This window comes from Panthera uncia, chromosome E1 (genome assembly GCF_023721935.1).
Source record: "Panthera uncia isolate 11264 chromosome E1, Puncia_PCG_1.0, whole genome shotgun sequence".
Classification (NCBI taxonomy): domain Eukaryota; kingdom Metazoa; phylum Chordata; class Mammalia; order Carnivora; family Felidae; genus Panthera; species Panthera uncia.
Window position 1 is genome coordinate 30,572,016 of NC_064814.1, and position 17,590 is coordinate 30,589,605.

General features: G+C 50.3%; 1 protein-coding gene across 4 annotated transcripts in view; it reads left to right on the forward strand.

The window, feature by feature from the left end:
• The window catches only part of MSI2 (musashi RNA binding protein 2), a 393,577-nt gene that overhangs the window by 117,776 nt on the left and 258,211 nt on the right, over positions 1 to 17,590 (forward strand). For all 4 annotated transcript variants that reach the window (XM_049636499.1, XM_049636498.1, XM_049636500.1 and 1 more), the window contains exon 6: positions 16,340 to 16,432. In XM_049636499.1, coding sequence (XP_049492456.1) covers positions 16,340 to 16,432 — 93 coding nt within the window. The remainder of the gene's footprint in view (positions 1 to 16,339; positions 16,433 to 17,590) is intronic.

The following is a 17,590-nucleotide window of genomic DNA, read 5'->3' on the forward strand; positions in this document are numbered from 1 at the left end:
ATTTGGGCTGAGGTGTGAAGGGAGTTCTGGGTGCGGGGCGGCTCGAATGAAGGCCTGAGGACGTGGAGGTGTGTACCCTGCTCAGAGCTACGTGGCTGCAGGGTGGTGTGGGGAGAGCATGGGAGGCGGGGCTGCCAGGGTAGTTTAGAACCTGGGAAAAAGGTTGAAACCTTGAAGACTGTGCTGATGATCTTCAGCGTCTCTGCAGATGTCCTGTCTCCCTGATTAAAATATCAGACCGCACCCCCCCCTACCCCCCAGCCCCGCAAGGACAGTGGCTCAAGTTCTTTTAATTTCTCTTCCCACAAGGTTTCATTCCAAGTAGCTGCTCAGAAATTGTGTTAAGGGACAGTGAAAACTAAGGCAAATCTCCTGTGATGAGATTTTGCAAAAGGAAGGGCCTGATAAGATCAGGTCTTTCCTCTGGGTTAATTGTACAGCAGACTCTTATTGTGTCTCTAGGTCTATCTTTGTGCAGACGGAGTCTTCTGCAGGGTCCCTGCAGGTGGCCCAGGCCCTTTGTTTTGACACATTCCTTTGGCCTCGACCATCTTTGGGACACGGAGAAGGTTTGGGGGAGCCAGGGCCTATGAGCAGCGGGGAAAGAGTGGACGACCAAGCGGGCCTTTAGAGGAAGAGGGTTTGTGGCCCGGGAGAGGTATGCCACATTTTCCAGCAATGACTTGACTTGTCTCTGGGTGTCCAGACTGGCCGGCTGGATGGGAAGTGAGCTATCCTGAGCTGCAGGGCGGCTTGGAGAATGAGTGTGCAAGATGATCATAGTTTCAAATGTATCCTGAGTATTAAATCCAGGTTTTGCACAGGAAGACAAGAGAGAGGGCCTTTGGTGAGGGCAAGAAAGGGCTTTTTAAAACAGATGGCTGTTGTAAGATGGCCTCTTGGAACTATTGATATTTACAATGGTAGCAAATATAAAAACCGTTTCTCTCTAGAAAAAAACCCTGCCTTCTTGAGGCTTCTACCTTTCTAAAGGCAAAGCTGACCCCAGCAAGCGTATGGCGGTGTGCCTTGGGGCAGTTCTCCCGTTCGTGGGTAAATCTTCAGTGCCAGTTGCCATCTGCAGTAAGGTTTTCCCCCAGGTGAATGGTCAAAACTAACGACAGACTGCCAAGTCACTCCAGGGCTTGGCACACCCTTGGGCCCCCGTGGGAGCTGCTCACGGGGCAGCGTGGAGTTTGCTGTTGGGCTACACATACCGCTGGTCCTGCACGTACTGACATTGGTCATGGACGGTGTGTGCCTGGAGGAGGTCTGGATCTGGTGAAACTTGAGAGTGGATTCCTCCTTACCTTCCTAAACATCTCTATGAAACCTCTTTATGTTGTTGGACACCGTTGACCATTCCCTTCCATTTGAAACGCCCTAACTTTGGTGTAATAGTCATTATTGCTCTGTATCAAATTACCCCTGAATTTAGCAGCCTCGAGCAGCTATTTTATCAATGCTCAGGGAGTTAACTGGGTCAGGAATTTGGACAGGGCACAGCAGGATCGTTGGTTTCTGGTTTGCCGTGTTTAGGACCTCAGCTGGGAAGACTTAAATGTTGATGGTGGTCTGTTAGCAATGGGCTGGAATTATCTGAAGGCTTATTCACTCATGTGTCTGGGCCCTGGGCAGGGATGGCTCCAAGAATGGAGTTCCAACAATGTGGTCTGTCTGTGTGACTGGGCTTCCTTACAACATGGCAGCTTTGGGGTAGCTGGACATCTTATTCCATGACTCAGGACTCCAAGTGTGCATCGTCCAGCGAACAAGCCGGAAGCTGCAGCACCTTTTGTCTCCCAGCTCTGGAGGTACACACCATCTATTCGGCTGTATTCTACTGGCTGGAACAGTCACAGGCTGACTCATAGTCAAGGGAAGGGGCATAGCCCAAGGGGTCATATGCCATAGTTGGTGAGACCGTTTTCCCTTGCTTCTCTACTGGTTCTTCGGGTTTCCAAAAGATGTTGGGATTCCACCTAGTGCATTCACTCTGGGTCATCTGCCCTGATTTTCTCCTGAACTCCAGGACAGATATACAAAAATTGGGCACCGTAAATTTAATGTGCCCAAACTGAACGCATTTATCCTTCCCCTGCAAACTTGCCTCTCCTGCATCTCTTATCTCAGTTGGTGACTTCCTCTTCCCCATCTCTGCATCTGGCCCTTTACCCAGGGCTGATAATTTTGTCTCCTTCTCTCTCTTAAATCTCTTCCTGCTTTGTTATGCAAAAGATCCTTGCTTTAGTTCAAGGTCCCTTCAGCTCGGGCTATTACGATAAGCTTCTAACCGTTCTTATAGTCTCTATTTGCAAATGCTCCAGTCTGTCTTCTACAGGGTGACTTATCTAAAACACAAAGCTGGCCATGTTATTCCTTGGCTTAAAATCGTTGACCCTTTGTCTAAAGGACGAAGGTTAGTCTCCTCGATTGTTGTCTACAAGACTCTTTGTGATCTAACCCTTGCCTCTGTCCTTATCTCCCATCAGACTCTCTTTTCCACTTGATTTCTGGTTATGCCAAACTTTTAGTGCCTGAAACAGTGATATTTCATGCTGCTGTGACTCTGCCTGCTTTTCCCCCGTCTTCTTGGAACACTCCTGCTCATCCTTTGAAACCCTAGTTAGGCATTTCCTCTCTGAAGCCTTCTCTGACTCTCCTGACAGAGTTTGCCGTTGATCCCTCTTGTCTTTTTTGCTTACATCTGCCGTTGTGTGTTTTTGTCAGGCCCCCGTGACAGCTCTAAGTGAAATCGTTGAGGTTGGGCTGGTGGGAGCTAGGTGGTCATCAATGTCCGGTGTCGAATGGAATTAATCAGGGGCTGGTGATACAGACCCTGGATGTTGTCATTGAATCTGTGATTGCTGGGTGTTCCAGGCCCTTCCCAATTTGGCATGGCTTTTTGAATGGTTTCATATGCAGAGTCATTGATTGCCCTTCTTATATATAAAGATGCCTCTAACAGATCACCAGCTCTGTGTGTCTCAGTAGTAAGGGGAAGGCTTCTCTGCCCCAGTCCAGCAGGACCCTCCAGTGCGGCAATCTGTCTGTTCTTGAATGTCTGCTCTTGAAGAGAACTTTGGCCAGCTCTTCTTAGGAATGAAGCCTTTGATCTCATTGTGCCACAAGAAGTGCTCGGAATTACCCACGGGGAAAGAAGGGAGACCAGGTGGTGCTCGGGGACCTGGAATCATCCACAGGCTGGGAAATTGAGGGCAGGAAATATTCATTCCCTCCTTTATTTAGCCCATATTTATTGTGTGCCTACTGTATGCCAGGCAGTCTTCTAGGTGCTAGGTATACGCTGGTGAACAAAACAGACAAAAGTCCTTAACTTCAGGAAGCTTCCATTCTGGGGGTTGATGGACCATGGTCCTCCGATATAAGGCTTCCATTCCGGCTTGAGGGGAGGGGGTTGGGGAGTCGTCCTGACCACAGGGGACTGGCTAGCTCAGTACCTTTTTCATAGCAGGCACTGAACAAATGTTTGTGGAGGGGAATGAATGAGTGTTGTTGGACAAATGAGGTTTAACTGGGCAGATTGTTCTTCCTTGAGGGAAGGGAACTAGATTTTATTAAGCGCTTGCCAGGTGCAGAGCAATTTTCCCATAGAAGACCCTGGTCTTCCAGGATGAAGTGCCCTTCCGAGAGACCGTGTGCCATTTGCTGGGCCATGTGGCTGATTTGACAGCTCTCCAGAGTGAACTACGAAATGAGCCCTCCACGTTTTGGCTGACAGCTACAGGTCCCCAGTTACCTCTTTGCCTCAATAAACATCCAGCCCAGACCAGTTAGCTGGGTTGGGCACGCTGGGGAACATATCTTTTTCTTTCTCTCTTTTCCATTGTTTGGTTGGCCTAGCGCAAGGGTTTTAAATAGAACAGACAACATGACTATAAAACATCTGTAACACTACACATTTAGTAAAGTTCCTGGCAGACTGCGTTCAGTTTGACTGGTGATGTTTTTGCTGCGAATGTTGTTTCCTTTCCCCCCCTCGCTTGTCCCTCTGGAAAATAAAGTTTTCTGTTATGTGAGGATTTATAGAAATATGTTCCTGGCAGGAGGAGAGCACAGGCATATTAGGATATGGGTGTAGCAGAGAAATATTACCTCTGAGGCATGGTCAGTTTTATCTCTTACAGAGAATGACCTTCCTGTGTGGAATAGTCTGTTACTCTTGGTAGGGTAAGGGGCTGTCTGGGGCAAGGCAGATAAAGACATTGCTTTGCATTGAGATGGCATCCTTTTTGCTGGAGCATCATCAGCCCTTGGAGAACCGTGGTTGCCCAGGGTCAGCGCTGGAGGTGGGCGGAATCAGAGAGATAAAGAATCGATCGTAATTAGTCATTAGGTTTGCAGAGTATGCATCATGCCTTTTGCAAGTGCTTTTCTGTTGTGTAGTCTCTAGGGACAGTCAGGGAAGGTTTGATCCCCACTCATAGCCGCACAGATAAAGGTGAAGTGACAGGCGGGGAGGGGAAGAGGAACTTTTATGTGCCTGTCATTCTGTCCCATGCTAAACACGTTTCACGTGTTAACTCTTTTTAAACAAAAAAATTTTTTTAATGTTTATTTATTTTTGAGAAAGAGAGAGAGAGAGAGGAGACAGAGCACAAGCAGGGAAGGGGCAGAGAGAGAGGGAGACACAGAATCCGAAGCAGGCTCCAGGCTCTGAGCTGTCAGCACAGAGCCCGACTCGGGGCTCGAACCCGTGAGCTGTGAGATCGTGACCTGAGCCGAAGTCGGAAGTTTAACCGGCTGAGCCACCCAGGGGCCCACCTGTTAACTCTTTTAATCTCATTTTGTAGAAGGAGAAACCCAGGTTCAGAGAAGCTCAGTCAGGGTCGGGGCCACATAGTACACATGTGATTGAGCTTCCTGGATTGCTTTTCTTTCGACAGTATCACGTGGCCGGCTCAGGGTGCTGGGGTTGGAACCTGGCCCTCCCATCTCCAGAATTTCCACATCTGATGCTCTTTTCAGCCACCAAAACCCTGTTGGATTTGGAAAGATCCCCTTCCATCCCTTAGGGGTAACATTTAATAAATGGCCGAAAGCCTTGCTCATAATTATCTCCACTTCTCTCTTTTCACTGCAAACGCTCCTTGGCTCCCCCTTTGCCCTCAAAGGAAGTTACTTGTGGCAACTGGCAGGGGCCAGATCAGCACATCCTGGGGGAGGGGGCAGATTTGACTTTCTTTTTCTTGACAAGTAAAATTTATGACCTAACAGATGGCAAAGTGTGTTTCCAAAGACGACCATGCCAAGGGTGCAATGTGCTTATCTCTCCTGATGCCTCCCCCACCTGCCTCCACCCACCCCCCTACCTCCCCCCCCCCCCCCCCCCCCCGCCCCCCACCTGCCCCAGCCCCGTTGTCTCCGGAATAGTGTAATGGTGGAGCAGGGAGGGACCTTCTGGTGGGAAACTGACCCCAGGCCCACCCTGGGCACTAGGACTGGTGTCTCGGTGCCTTTATTCTGGTGCTTGCTTTTCTTCTCACTCTTGCCCAGGCCTCCTTGCCAACACCTAGCATTAAATGACTCAACCCCCACAATGACCCTGCTTTTCTCTTTCGCAGCCTGAGCGAAGAGTGGCTTCCCTGTTTCAGCCCCTGGCCTGTGGGGCCTTCCCTGCCCGGCCTGGCCCCTCTCCTCTCTGTATTCCGTTGCCACCTTAGCCATAGTCGCTCAGGTCTGCTTGCAGCCCTGTGGTGAGTGTTGAAGATGTTGCTGCTCCCGCCGGGCAGGTCCTTCTCCCCTTTCTTTCCTGGCTCCCCGCTGCTGACCTTCAGGCCTCAAGTCCTGCCCGGCGCTGTGCTCCCAAAGCCCCACCTTGCTACTGTAACACAGCCTCTTACTTGACAGGAAGCATCTTCAGAGCAGACTTCACATGCACAGAGCCTGGCACAATGATTGGCACACAGTAGGTCCTCAAAACACCTTTGATGACAGAATGAATGAATGAGGATGTCTTGCCACCAGAGACTGTTCTCTACAGCGTTTTCTTACACCCTTTGGTCTCCGGCGTCCCTCTCCTGTAATTCAGCAGTCATCTTTTGAGAACCTGCTATGCGCCAGGAAGTTCACACACTTCCGTCTTGCGGGGCCTATCGCGGCTCTGGGGCATGTAGCTATTGCCCCCGCTTTACACATGGCTTGCCTACAATTACACTAAGGAAGTGGCTGAGTTGGGACTCAAGCCAGTGCTCCCAGCTTCCAGTGGCTTCTCCTTAGAGCCCTGCCGGCACAGTAGAATCTTCTGGAGAATGTTTAAAAACTACCCAGGCCTCACCGCGGACCAATGAGATCGGCATCCCGAGGGCGGGGCCGGTATCCCTAGGTTTACAAGACACCCCGGGAGATTCTGAGGCGCTGCTGGGTCGAGCACCCGGTGCTACCTGCAGCCTGGCCCAGCTCCGTGGATTAGGTGAAACTTGCTCATCAAGAACTGATTGCCTGCATCTAAAATATGCTAATGAAGGTAATCAAGGCTAAGGGTTAAGGCTGCCATTTGTTCCTTTCAAGAAATCAACTGGAGGGTTTGGGGGATGGGCTGCCTTGGCTTCAGAGCCTGCCTGCCAGCAAAGTTTTTGATGCTTTCCCTCCTAAGAAGAGCCGTGTAGTTGTTGCTGTCATGTCTCACTGGGGTGGGTTCTAGAAGTTTCTCTGTCTCGGGCAGTCTTTCCCAGAATGCAGAATGCAGAGTACCCTCCGAAGCTTGCTTTTCCTCAACCAAGCATCTGACCGTGCTTTCTGACGTGGCTCTTCAGCCTGTCCCTAGAGGTTTCCGAAGCGCCCTGTGGAGGAGGCAGGGCTCCCTGAGGCGGCCGGGCGAGGAGTGGGTGTTTACTTCTGGTTCCAGCAAACTTGGAAGCACCGAACTTCTGTGGAGAAAAAAACGTCTCTCTGGTGGTTGCTACCCGGGTGACCTGAGATGTTTTAGGGAGGGAGCAGTTTGGGAAGTAGGAAGGGGTGCGCCGAGCACATCCCCCCGGGGCCTCGAGACGGGCCTCGGGGGCCTCTTGGCCTGCACGTAGGCACCGGGGAGGCTGGAGCTGGAGAGAATCCCCCAGAAGGGTTGGTGTTAGAGGCCTGGGCTCCGAGGCCAGGCTTTCCTTCCTGCCCTTCTTGGAGGGTGGAGGAACTCCTGTGGGCGGCCTTCTTGGAGTTCTAATTCCACATTTGCTGCCTCAGTTTATGTTACCCAGGCCAGGCTTTTAAGCCCATTTTTCAGGGCGATATGTGAGGACCAGAACTGTTAAGAGAGTTGACCTAATCTCATCTCACCCACCAGGGTGGTTATTTAGTCTGCCTCTGTCTACACAGGCGTGCTGCCTGAAAATGCAAGCAGGTGGACAGAGAGAACATGTTTCAAAGTTATTGTCGTTGTTTCGTTTGGAGCACTGCCGTAGGCTGGATCACCTTGGACCTCTGCTTTAGCCGTGGGGCCCCCTGACCATCGGCGTCAGCTTTTCCAGGGCCCTGCCCCTCAGTGAGGGTCTCCGTGTTCCTCCGTGGAAGGAACCGCGTTCACACCAGCCATCCTGGCTGGCCCTTCTTCCCCACCTCTTTCTGAGGTTTATTAAGAATCTGCATTGGCTGCCTTGCCGGGACTTTGGAGGCGCCTCTTTGGTATGCAGAAATGCATGGCTTCCTTGCAAATTCAGTAACAGTAAAGGGTACTTACTTAATTTCGCTTAATACCGCTGCTGTAAAAGATTATGGGTTTTAATTGCATCTACGTATCGGCAATCATTACAACACTGGAGAGTGTTGTCGGGGTCTCCCGTGACTCACTCTGTGGCTAGTATTCGGGGGTGGGGGCTCCAAGAAGGACCGAGTGACTGAGAAACTACCTGTGGATGCGGAACAGCTTGGGTGCCTGGGATTGGGGTGATGGCCAGCCAGCCACCTCGCTCAGCAGCAGTTGACGTGTGGCTCGTGATCCTTAATTTCCTGTCACTTCCCAGGCAACACTCCATCTCTGCACCTTTTTCTCTTACCTCCCGGAGCCCCCGGTCGGAGTGCTCCGTCTAGGATATTACTCTCTGATACCAATCTGTAGACAGGTCACCCAAGCGGGCTGAAGCTTTTCCCCCTAAGGGTAAGAGGAAGTAGTATTTTTAAATTAGCCTCGGAGGGAGCCAGGCAGAACACCCCGAGCTGGAGGTGGGGAGGCCGCTGGAGCAGGCTGATCATTTCATTACAAGATCACGTTCTCCTTTAGGTGAGTTACTCTTGTTTTAATCAGAGGTAATGTTGTAACCTGACTATGTTGGATAATTGTGTGTAAATTATATTCCGGCCCCATATAGATGAAGGCTATTTTTTTTTTTTTCCTTCCAATTTTAAAGCTATTTAGGGGGAGTGCCAAATGGTAGCGTGAACCCTACTGGTCTCCGGCTAATAGCTGTAGATGGGGAAAGAGAGCTCGAGAGAGAGCTCTGAGAAACATTTGGGGTTATATTTATAATTAGTTTCCTCTGAAGTTCAATTAATTTCTGCAGTTGGCAACATCAAATATTGTTACACCTTTGTCCAGTGGTCAACCAGGGGTAAATCAAAGCATGTGGAATTGGCTGGTGGATGAAGCAGCCGGGGAGAGCATACTTTCTTCGGCACTTGGGTTTATTTTAAGCTCTTTTTGCAGTCAGGCTCTTGATTTAGGGATCTTTTTGGCCTGTCTTGGACAAGAAAAAAAAAAAGAACAGCTTTATTGAGATATAACTCATATGCATACGATTCACCCATTTAAGAGGCAGTTCAGTGGTTGTTAGTGTAGCACAGATGCGTGTGCAATCTCCACAATCAATTTTGGGACCTTATCATCACCGCAGAAAGAAACCCCATACTCTTGATAGCCATCATTGCCCCCTCTCCCGTAGCCCTGAGCAACCACTAATGTACTTCTGTCTCTGTAGCGACCCCTGTCATGAACCTTCATGCAAACGGAATCCTACACTATGTGTGGCCTTTCATGACTGGCCCCTCTCGCTTAGCGCCATGTTTTCAAGGCTCATCCACGTTGTAGCGTGTGCCAGTATTTCGTTCCTTTTGGTGGCCGAATAATATTCCGTTACACAGATATATCACAACTTAATTCATCCATTCATCCTTTTAAAACTATTTTATTTTACTTTTTTGTTTTTTAACAATATTTATTTTTGAGAGAGAGTGAGTGAGCACGCACACGCCAGAGAGTGCGATCAGGGGAGGGGCAGAGAGAGGGGCAGGGAGGGAGTCCCCAGCAGGCTCCACGCTGAGCGTGATGAGTGTGGCCTGCCTTCCGTGGGAGGGCAGGTGTAGACTGTCACACCTGTCGGTGCAGCGTCCTCGTCCTCCATGATGGCGGAGCTTCCATGTGGACTCCGGCTCCACGGTCACCAAGAAAAGGCAAGACCAGGGCTGTAGTGTCCTTCATATCCATTTCTTGGAGCTTCTGGAACAGACTAACACAGCCTGGGTGGATTGAAGCGAAAGAAGTGTCTTCTCCTCCCAGTTTGGGAGCCTAGACATCTTTAATCAGGGCTCGGCAGGGCTCGTTCCTTCTGGAGACTCTGAGGCACCGTCCGTGCCTCTCTTCTACGTTCCGGTAGCTGCCGGCAACTCTTGGTGTCCCTTGGTTTGTAGGCATGCCACTTTATTCTCTGGCTCCATCTTCTCATGGCCTTTCTGTGTCAGGACCCCAGTCATTGGATTTGGGGCCCACCCTATTCCCACGACGATTTCCTTTCAAGATCCTTAACCGATTACATCTGAAAAAGCTCTGTTTCTGAAGAGCTAGGTGGGCCTAGTGGTCAGCCCACTATGGTCTTTCCCCACATGTGATTGGAGAATCATTTGGAGAAGATACTGGTACCTGACCTGGGTTCTGGTTTTGTCTGCTAAGTGAGTTTTGCCACCGGATTCAGATAGGATGGGGCTGGTAGCAGGAGTGTTAGAGGGAGGAGGGAAGGATGGAAAAAAATACTGGGGGAACTTGGGGATTTTAGAGGGCACGTTCCTCGGAGGAAACTCCCTGTGGAGTGGGGATGTGGAGTTCGGGACTTCGGGGACCCCAGTTAGCCCTTCGATAGCTTCTTTGCCATACAGAGATTGAGCTTAATTCTCAGATGCAGAGAACCGACACACAATTGATTATGATGCACAGTTTTATCCTAGAATCTGAAGAACAAAGTGCTCACCAGTTTCCGACGCTGGGATGGAATTGAATAGTATCTGCCGGCATGTCCGTTCTCCCGTGTCACTTCGCCTTCCCTTTAACCAACACCTGGGCCACCTTGCTGGGACTTGGTTTTCCCATCTGCACAACAGGGGTGACAGGTTTGCAAAATCCTGCCTGGCACCACTGTTCTCTCATCTTCCCTGGGCTGTCTCCCCCTTGGGACTCCCACAGATGAGAGAGCTTCTGTGAACCAGCCTGCGCTCTTGGGCAGTGAAGATGGCTCATGTTTTTAACCAGAGAGGGAATTTGAGCTCTTTGCAGGAACGTGGCGATGGCAAGAGCTGACTTAATTTCCTTGGGCTTCTCTCCTACCCATTCAAGCCTCTCCAGAGCCACTTCCTGCCTTTCCATGCATCTGTCCGGATGAGAAACATTTGCAATTATTGTTGTTTTCCTGTGTGACAACTAATAAATATCTTTGAGGCAAAGCTCTTGGAGCTAAGTGTTCCCCATCAATCTTATTCTTCAAAGTAATTTTTCTAGTACCCCCACCTTCTGCTTTTAACACACACACACACACACACACACTCTCTCTCTCTCTCCCTCTCTCTCTCTCTCTCTCTCTTTCACCTCTCTCTCTCACTCATCTACTTTATCCTCTTTTACAAAAATACAACCAGTGGGTTGGGCGCCTGGGTGGCTCAGTTGAGTTGGTTGGGTGACCAACTTCAGCTCAGGTCACGATCTCATGGTTTGTGAGTTCGAGCCCCATGTCGGGCTCTGTGCTGACAGCTTGGAATCTGGAGCCTGCTTCGGATTCTGTGTCTCCCCCTCTCTCTGCCCCTCCCCTGCTCACTCTCTGTGTCTCTCTGTCTCCCAATAATAAATAAACGTTAAAAAATTTTTTAAAAATACAACCACTGGCCCCACTCTGAGTGACCATTTCAGATGCAAACCTAGTTTTTTAAAGGGATTTTTTGAAACTTAAAAAAAAAAAGGAGCTCTCTGGTTAGAAGCAGGAAGGTGGAGTGTTCTTTGCAGCTCTGGTTAGCAGCTGGCTTTGGCCAGTTCTGATGTGTAAACAGCAATTTTCCAAACTGGAATGGGTGCTGGGGTTTTCTTTGTGGAGCCAAGAGGTGTGGAGAGCAGTGGTGTTTAGTTAAATTACGGGTCTAGATGCAGAATGTGCAGCAATGATTTGTGAGAGCCTGAATACTCCCCCCACCTCTTGCTACACACACACACACACACACACACACACACACACACCCCATTTCCCAGAGTGCTGCCCTAGATTATAAAATTAAGGGCATCTGTTGAGGGGGGTGGCTGTCAACAAGGGGTGCAGGGCTCTTGGTGGGTTTCTAGTGTCTCAAAGAGTGGAAAGCATTCGCATACAAAGTGTTTTCTGCAACCCTTCCACCAAAAGCTCCATGGAAAGGACACTTAAGATCACTTGCCTAGTGGATTTTGGAGTGAGCCCTCTCTGGAACAGATGAGTGGCTCGTTCCATTTGGGTGTGCTGTGGGGGCCGCCCGGGGCCGCCTCAGCATTTCGGTATGCGGGGCCATCTTCCTTTGCTTTGTGTGGTTAAGTACTGTCTTGGTGTGAAGGCTGTGGGTTAGGAAACAGTTACCCGAAGGGCCTGGCACAGGAAGAAAACACAGGTGGCTCTCTCCACTACGGGCAGAGAGGACTTTTTCTAATGCAAAGGATTATAGAGTCAGGGAGACTAGTGGGTAACTTGTCCTGCTCGCTGTTGCAGAAGAGGGTTAAATTTCTGGGGATGCTGATTGGTTCCTGGGGCGAGTAGAAGCCAAGACTAAGGGTCTCGGGACTAGAGAGTTCCCCCAGATGCATACACGCGCACAGGCACGCCCGCGTGCACACTCAGACACAGAAACTTTGATAATCGATGGGAATTTGAGGACCTCCGTTTAGTCCCACTGAGAGCCCAGGCACAACATGCAGCCACATCCCCGTGCAGCCCTCCTCAGTAGGTAGAAGGGAAACAGAGGGAAGAATGTGTGATTCTAGAGTCCTCTGCCTGGCTCCAGTGTCCCTCTTCAGAATGCAAATCATCGAGCAGTGCACAGTACATTTAGCAGTGAGGCCATCAGGATTCCCAAAGTAAATCACTCCTATTTCTCCCAGTGTGCCCCTAGCGGGAGAGGTCACCGTGCAGAGCCCTGTCGTCCCCTGCCAGCACCCGCCCCCCCACCAAGCCATGCCCTCCTCTCCTGAAGCCAAGCCATTGGTGAGCAGCTAACCGAGTGTTACACATCTTCCCACTGGCCTTTTCACGTCTGGAAGGTTTTGATTAAACCAGTTTCCTTTTAGCGTTTGCTGAAGAGTGGGATCCATCACTGTATCTGAGCTGTTCCTGGAGAGGATGTTTTAGTAACTTCGGGCACTTTGGCGCAGTGTCTGGGGCCTGGGATTTCTCATCCTTCTTAAAAAAAAAGTATTCTAAAGACTTTTTTTGGACCGTGCAGATTTATAGCTGGGTGTCTGCGCCGGTGTTTAGGGCTCTGGCTTGATAGGTTTACTGCTGTTGAGCAGCAGTAGAGGGTGTAAGAGGGGACCTTTTCACTCAACCGGTTACTGGGGAATGAACATTCTGTTGACTTCTGTTATTTGGAATGAAGACATGTTACTCGTTTAATTATCTGGGTCCATGTGAACACTTAGAATATAAATAGGGCCTGCTCTGTACCCACCTGGCTCTAAACAATGTGTAAATGGGACCATAGGGTTCATTTTATGGAATGCTTCTCCAGAGTTTCTTCAAGTTCAGAACACCATGAGTGCATGTTTGTGGGTCAGATTAGTGTTTTTTATAGATATTTAATTACTTGGCTGGGTGGAAAAAAAAAAGGAAAGAAAAAAAAAAAAGAATGAAAAATCTGAAGTGAAACTATTGGGAGTCCCTGCCCATCCGAAATCACGTAGAGATGTAGGAAAACGGTTTTGAAATTACAGTGGAAGAGAACGGGGGCACCAAGAGTGGATTTATCAAAGATCTTTGTGCAAGGTGTCTTTCTGCCGCACATCTATTCTGAGCTTGAAGGATGAATTTAGTAATTGACTTTGGATTCAGTTACGGTGACCACTTATCTAGCATCTGCCTGGTGTCCTGCTAGACACTTTGGCATATGTTATTTAATTTAGTCCTAATAGGAACCTCGCGTGGTAGGCTAATTATTATATCTCCATTTTATAGTGGATTAAATCACACGTTGTATTGGAACGTGGGCTCCCACACCTAGCACTTCATGTATCTGTTGAGTGCACACGTTAGGAAAGGTAGATGGCAAAAGCTGGCGGTCAGTGAGTGTAGGCAGAGATGTCCATCTGGAGAGGGACTGAGAGTGTCACGGGGAGGTGACCTGCTCCACCGGAGGGAGCAGAATAAGGTGTCCGGCCGTTAACGAGAGGTTCTTGGAGTTGGTACTGGGTGCGGGTGGGATCTTCATAGAACGTCTCGTGTGCCTTATCTTCTCTCGTCTCCCGTTCATCTGAAGAGAGCCGAAAAGCGATAAATCACAGCTTTGAACGCACATGCAACCACCGCCTGGCTCTCACAGCCAACAGGAAGTGCGTGGCATTGCTAGGACAATGTCCTCTTAAAATGGTGCAGCATGTCCACTACAAGGACGTTCCAGATGGGGCTCGGTCAACGGGCTGTGGTGGCACACGTCCCTTCCGGAAGCCTCTAAGCCAAAGTGTGAGCTCCTTGAAGTCTAAGAGTCTCCTTTCGTGGCCATCGTGCTTCCTGATTGATGGGAGTTTGGGGTTAGGTGGGCCTGGTGGTCAAGGACTTCACAGTGCAGAGCATGGGGCCGAGACCTCTGGGGGGCGCTCCTCAGCACACAGCCTGCCACTAACCACTCGGCCACAGCACTCTTATTTCTTTGTTTATTTATTTATTACATTTATTTTGGGGATGGCACAGGTAGGGGAGAGGCAGAGAGAGGGGGACAGAGGCTCTGAAGTGGGCTCTGCGCTGACAGGCTGACGGCAGCGAGCCCGATGTGGAGCTCGAACTCACGAGCTGCTACATCGTGACCTGGGCCGAAGTCAGGTGCTCAACCCGCTCTGAGCCACCCAGGTGCTCCGGCCAGGGCACTCTTGTAGGAAACCGTTTGGTTGGTACATTCCCTCGGCCAGTGTGTCTCTGCCTTGGGGACAGTGGCAATCCTGGCAGCCGTGGCCCCCGTATTTAGGCACTCTCCATGGAATTGTAATAAACGTACATGCCACTGTGAATTTTTAAAAACCATTCTGAGCTTTGTCTTGTTCACTTATTTTGGGTTTTCAGTCATGCTTTTATTCACTTTTGAATATTTATTTGAGATAGAGAAAAAAGGCACGTGGAGGAGAGGCAGAAGGAGAGAGAGAGAGGGGGAGAGAATCCCAAGCAGGCTCCCTGCTTAGCATGGAGTCTGGAGCGGGGCTTGATCGCATGACCCTGGGATCATGACCTGAGCCGAAATCAGGAGTTGGACACTCAGCTGACTGAGCCACCTAGGTGCCCCTTCAGTCATGCTTTTTTTTTTTTTTAATTTTTTTTTTTTAACATTTATTTATTTTTGAGACACAGAGAGAGAGAGAGCATGAACAGGGGAGGGTCAGAGAAAGAGGGAGACACAGAATCTGAAACAGGCTCCAGGCCCTGAGCTGTCAGCACAGAGCCCGACGCGGGGCTCGAACCCACGGACCTCGAGATCATGACCTGAGCCGAAGTCGGCCACTTAACCGACTGAGCCACCCAGGCGCCCCTGTCATGCTTTTATTTGAATGGTCTCATCAAACATTTTTCCCTCAGCTTTATCGAGGTGTCCCTGACAAAAGTGTGCAAACATTATGATTTGATACACATGTGTATTGTGATAGAATTTCTCCCATCAGGTTAAGACGTTGGGCTTTTACCATACGCAGCCAAATTGGTGAGACCCTGTACCCACTGAGGTTGAACACTTTTTTTATTGAACATTTAAATAAAAAATGTTTTATGTCACATTAAAACACACACACACACACACACACACACATACAGTGTAAGCTCTGTGTTCAGAATAACATTTATTTTCTTGTCTCACTTTTGGCGCCTACCTATATCTGGCTCCTTCTCTGAACCGTTTGTATTCTGAAGTTTTTCCCTTTGCATTGGAACTGGTGGAATTCTGAAACATGACCACATTCGTTTGTTTTCGTGTCCACCATTTTGGTGTGGGTCTGGCCGTGGACTTGGCATCGTGGAGGGTACCGAGAAGAATCGGGAATTCCCAGTCTGGGGGAAAAAGTAACAAAGCCAGGATTATCAATGATTTCTGCTCTAGGTGGGAAGAAGTGGGTGCTGGGACTGGCGGGTGCAGTGTCAGGGTTCTGGAAGAGATAGGGACAGCTTCTGGATGTGGCGACTATATAGATAGCTTGCATTTTGGAGAAGGTCGTTGGGTCTTGCGGGATGGTGACAATTTGCCATGGGAGACTTAGGCATGGGGAAGCATTCCAGGGAGAAGGATTGGTGTGGACAAAGGGTTGGATACCTGGGGATTGGCTGGCCTTGACTGAGTGTAGGGTGAATCAGGGTGGATAATGGCGGAATCGAGAGGGGAAAGGAGAATGAGGCCCAATGGCCCAATGAGGCCACTTGGAGAGTGACCCTTGAGTGGGAGGTCAGCCTCCGTCTTGTTGGCGCACACAAACCAGCACCTGGGACGGCTCCACGTAGATAGCCCGCCCGTACGTTTGAATGACGTGTCAGTTTCTTCTTGACAAAGTTTACGGCACTTTCTGGGCCACAGGTTTTTATGCACGTAATTCTGTTCACATGTCTCAGGTTCGAAATAGCTTTGAACGTGCCGCTTTTCTCTTTGCGCTGGAAATCAGAATGAAGCTTCGTGTCATGGCCGAAGAGGTAGCAAAGTCCACTCTGTGTCTGTGTGCAACTCAAGCTCGTAGATTGTGGGCTGAAGGCCTGAGAAATCCAGAGTGGCTGTCTCCAGCATTCTGAGATGTCTGCAGGGCCCGCTCCGTGCGGCTCAAATTTATCTAGAATTGCCTTCCTAGAGAAACGTGGAAAGCGGCTTGTTTCAGCATCTTGGCGAGCGTTGCTTCAGATAACCTGGTTAACCCATGCCCTCCTCGTGTCGTTTCTTGCAGATGGTCACAAGAACAAAGAAAATATTCGTAGGCGGATTATCTGCGAACACGGTGGTGGAGGATGTAAAACAGTACTTTGAGCAGTTTGGCAAGGTAAGTGGTGCGTGGGGCTGGCTGCCGTGCCCCCCCCCCCCCCCCCCCCTTTTGCCGCAGCTGCGTCCTCGAGAACCTTGTCCTTGAACTTGGTTGTCAAGATTTAAGTGAAATCTGTCAGGAGCTGACATGGAGGAGTCCGGCTTGTGGTCGGCACGGTGCCCTGCGTGCCTGCAGGAGCAGACAGACAGAGCAGCCTTTCAGTGGGGTTCTGCTGCCATTTGGTGACCACGTGGGGCCTGGGCTGGGAGCTGATGGTGGCAGCGGCTGGGGAGGGATGTGGGGCCATGACTCACAGGACAGGAGCTCCCACGGAAGCTGCTAGAGGCCTGTGAGTCGATGCTGGGCTTCCTTCTGTGCCTTTCTGGAAGATGCATTAAGAGAGGAAGCTCCCGCGGGCCTTTGGTGGCTGAACCTTCCCCTGTCAGATGCCCACGGAGACTCGGGAAAGATGCTTGGGACTGTACCTGTCAGAATGTATGTGAGACAGAAGTAAAATTATCCCCTGGGCCCTGCTGCTGGAACAGGCTGGGAGCAACACACAATCTTCCCAGTCAGTCAGGAAATGGAGGGTGAGAGTGTGCGGGTTATACAGAGTCAGACAGACAGACAGACGGGACATGTAACCATGGGTGATGTGCTTAATTCAGCCTCTTTTTGGTTGGCGGGAGAGCTGGGGCTTTGGAAAGTAACGTTGTTCCAGGGCTCCAGCATGGCAGCCTGTGGGGAGACTGGCCCTGCTGGCTTTGAGTGACACCCGTCCTCTGGCTGCTGTGTCCCAGGAGGCTGGCAGTGGCTGGGCCGGCCATGGCTGGGCCGGCCCTCTGCTTCCCTCATCTTTGAGCAGTCGTGGATGTTGTCCTGGGAGCCCGGGTGTGGGGTGGTCTGCACAGGCCTGTGTCCCCAGAGGACTGCGTCCCGAGAAGACACTGTGCGCCTGTCCTAAGCGTTGTCACTCAGTTCCCCCTGTGCGGCTGTTGTGCTTGCCCTAGGTGGTAGAAGGCACTGCTGACTGCCGACTGGTCCGAAGGTTCTGTGCTTTTATTTATTTGTCCAAGGCGATGGGCCGCTGTGACCCTGTCCCCAGGCGTGTCCTGTTGTGAGCTCTCATCTCGGAGGAGTGCCGTGACTGCTATTTAGCCTCCAAAAGGAGATTTT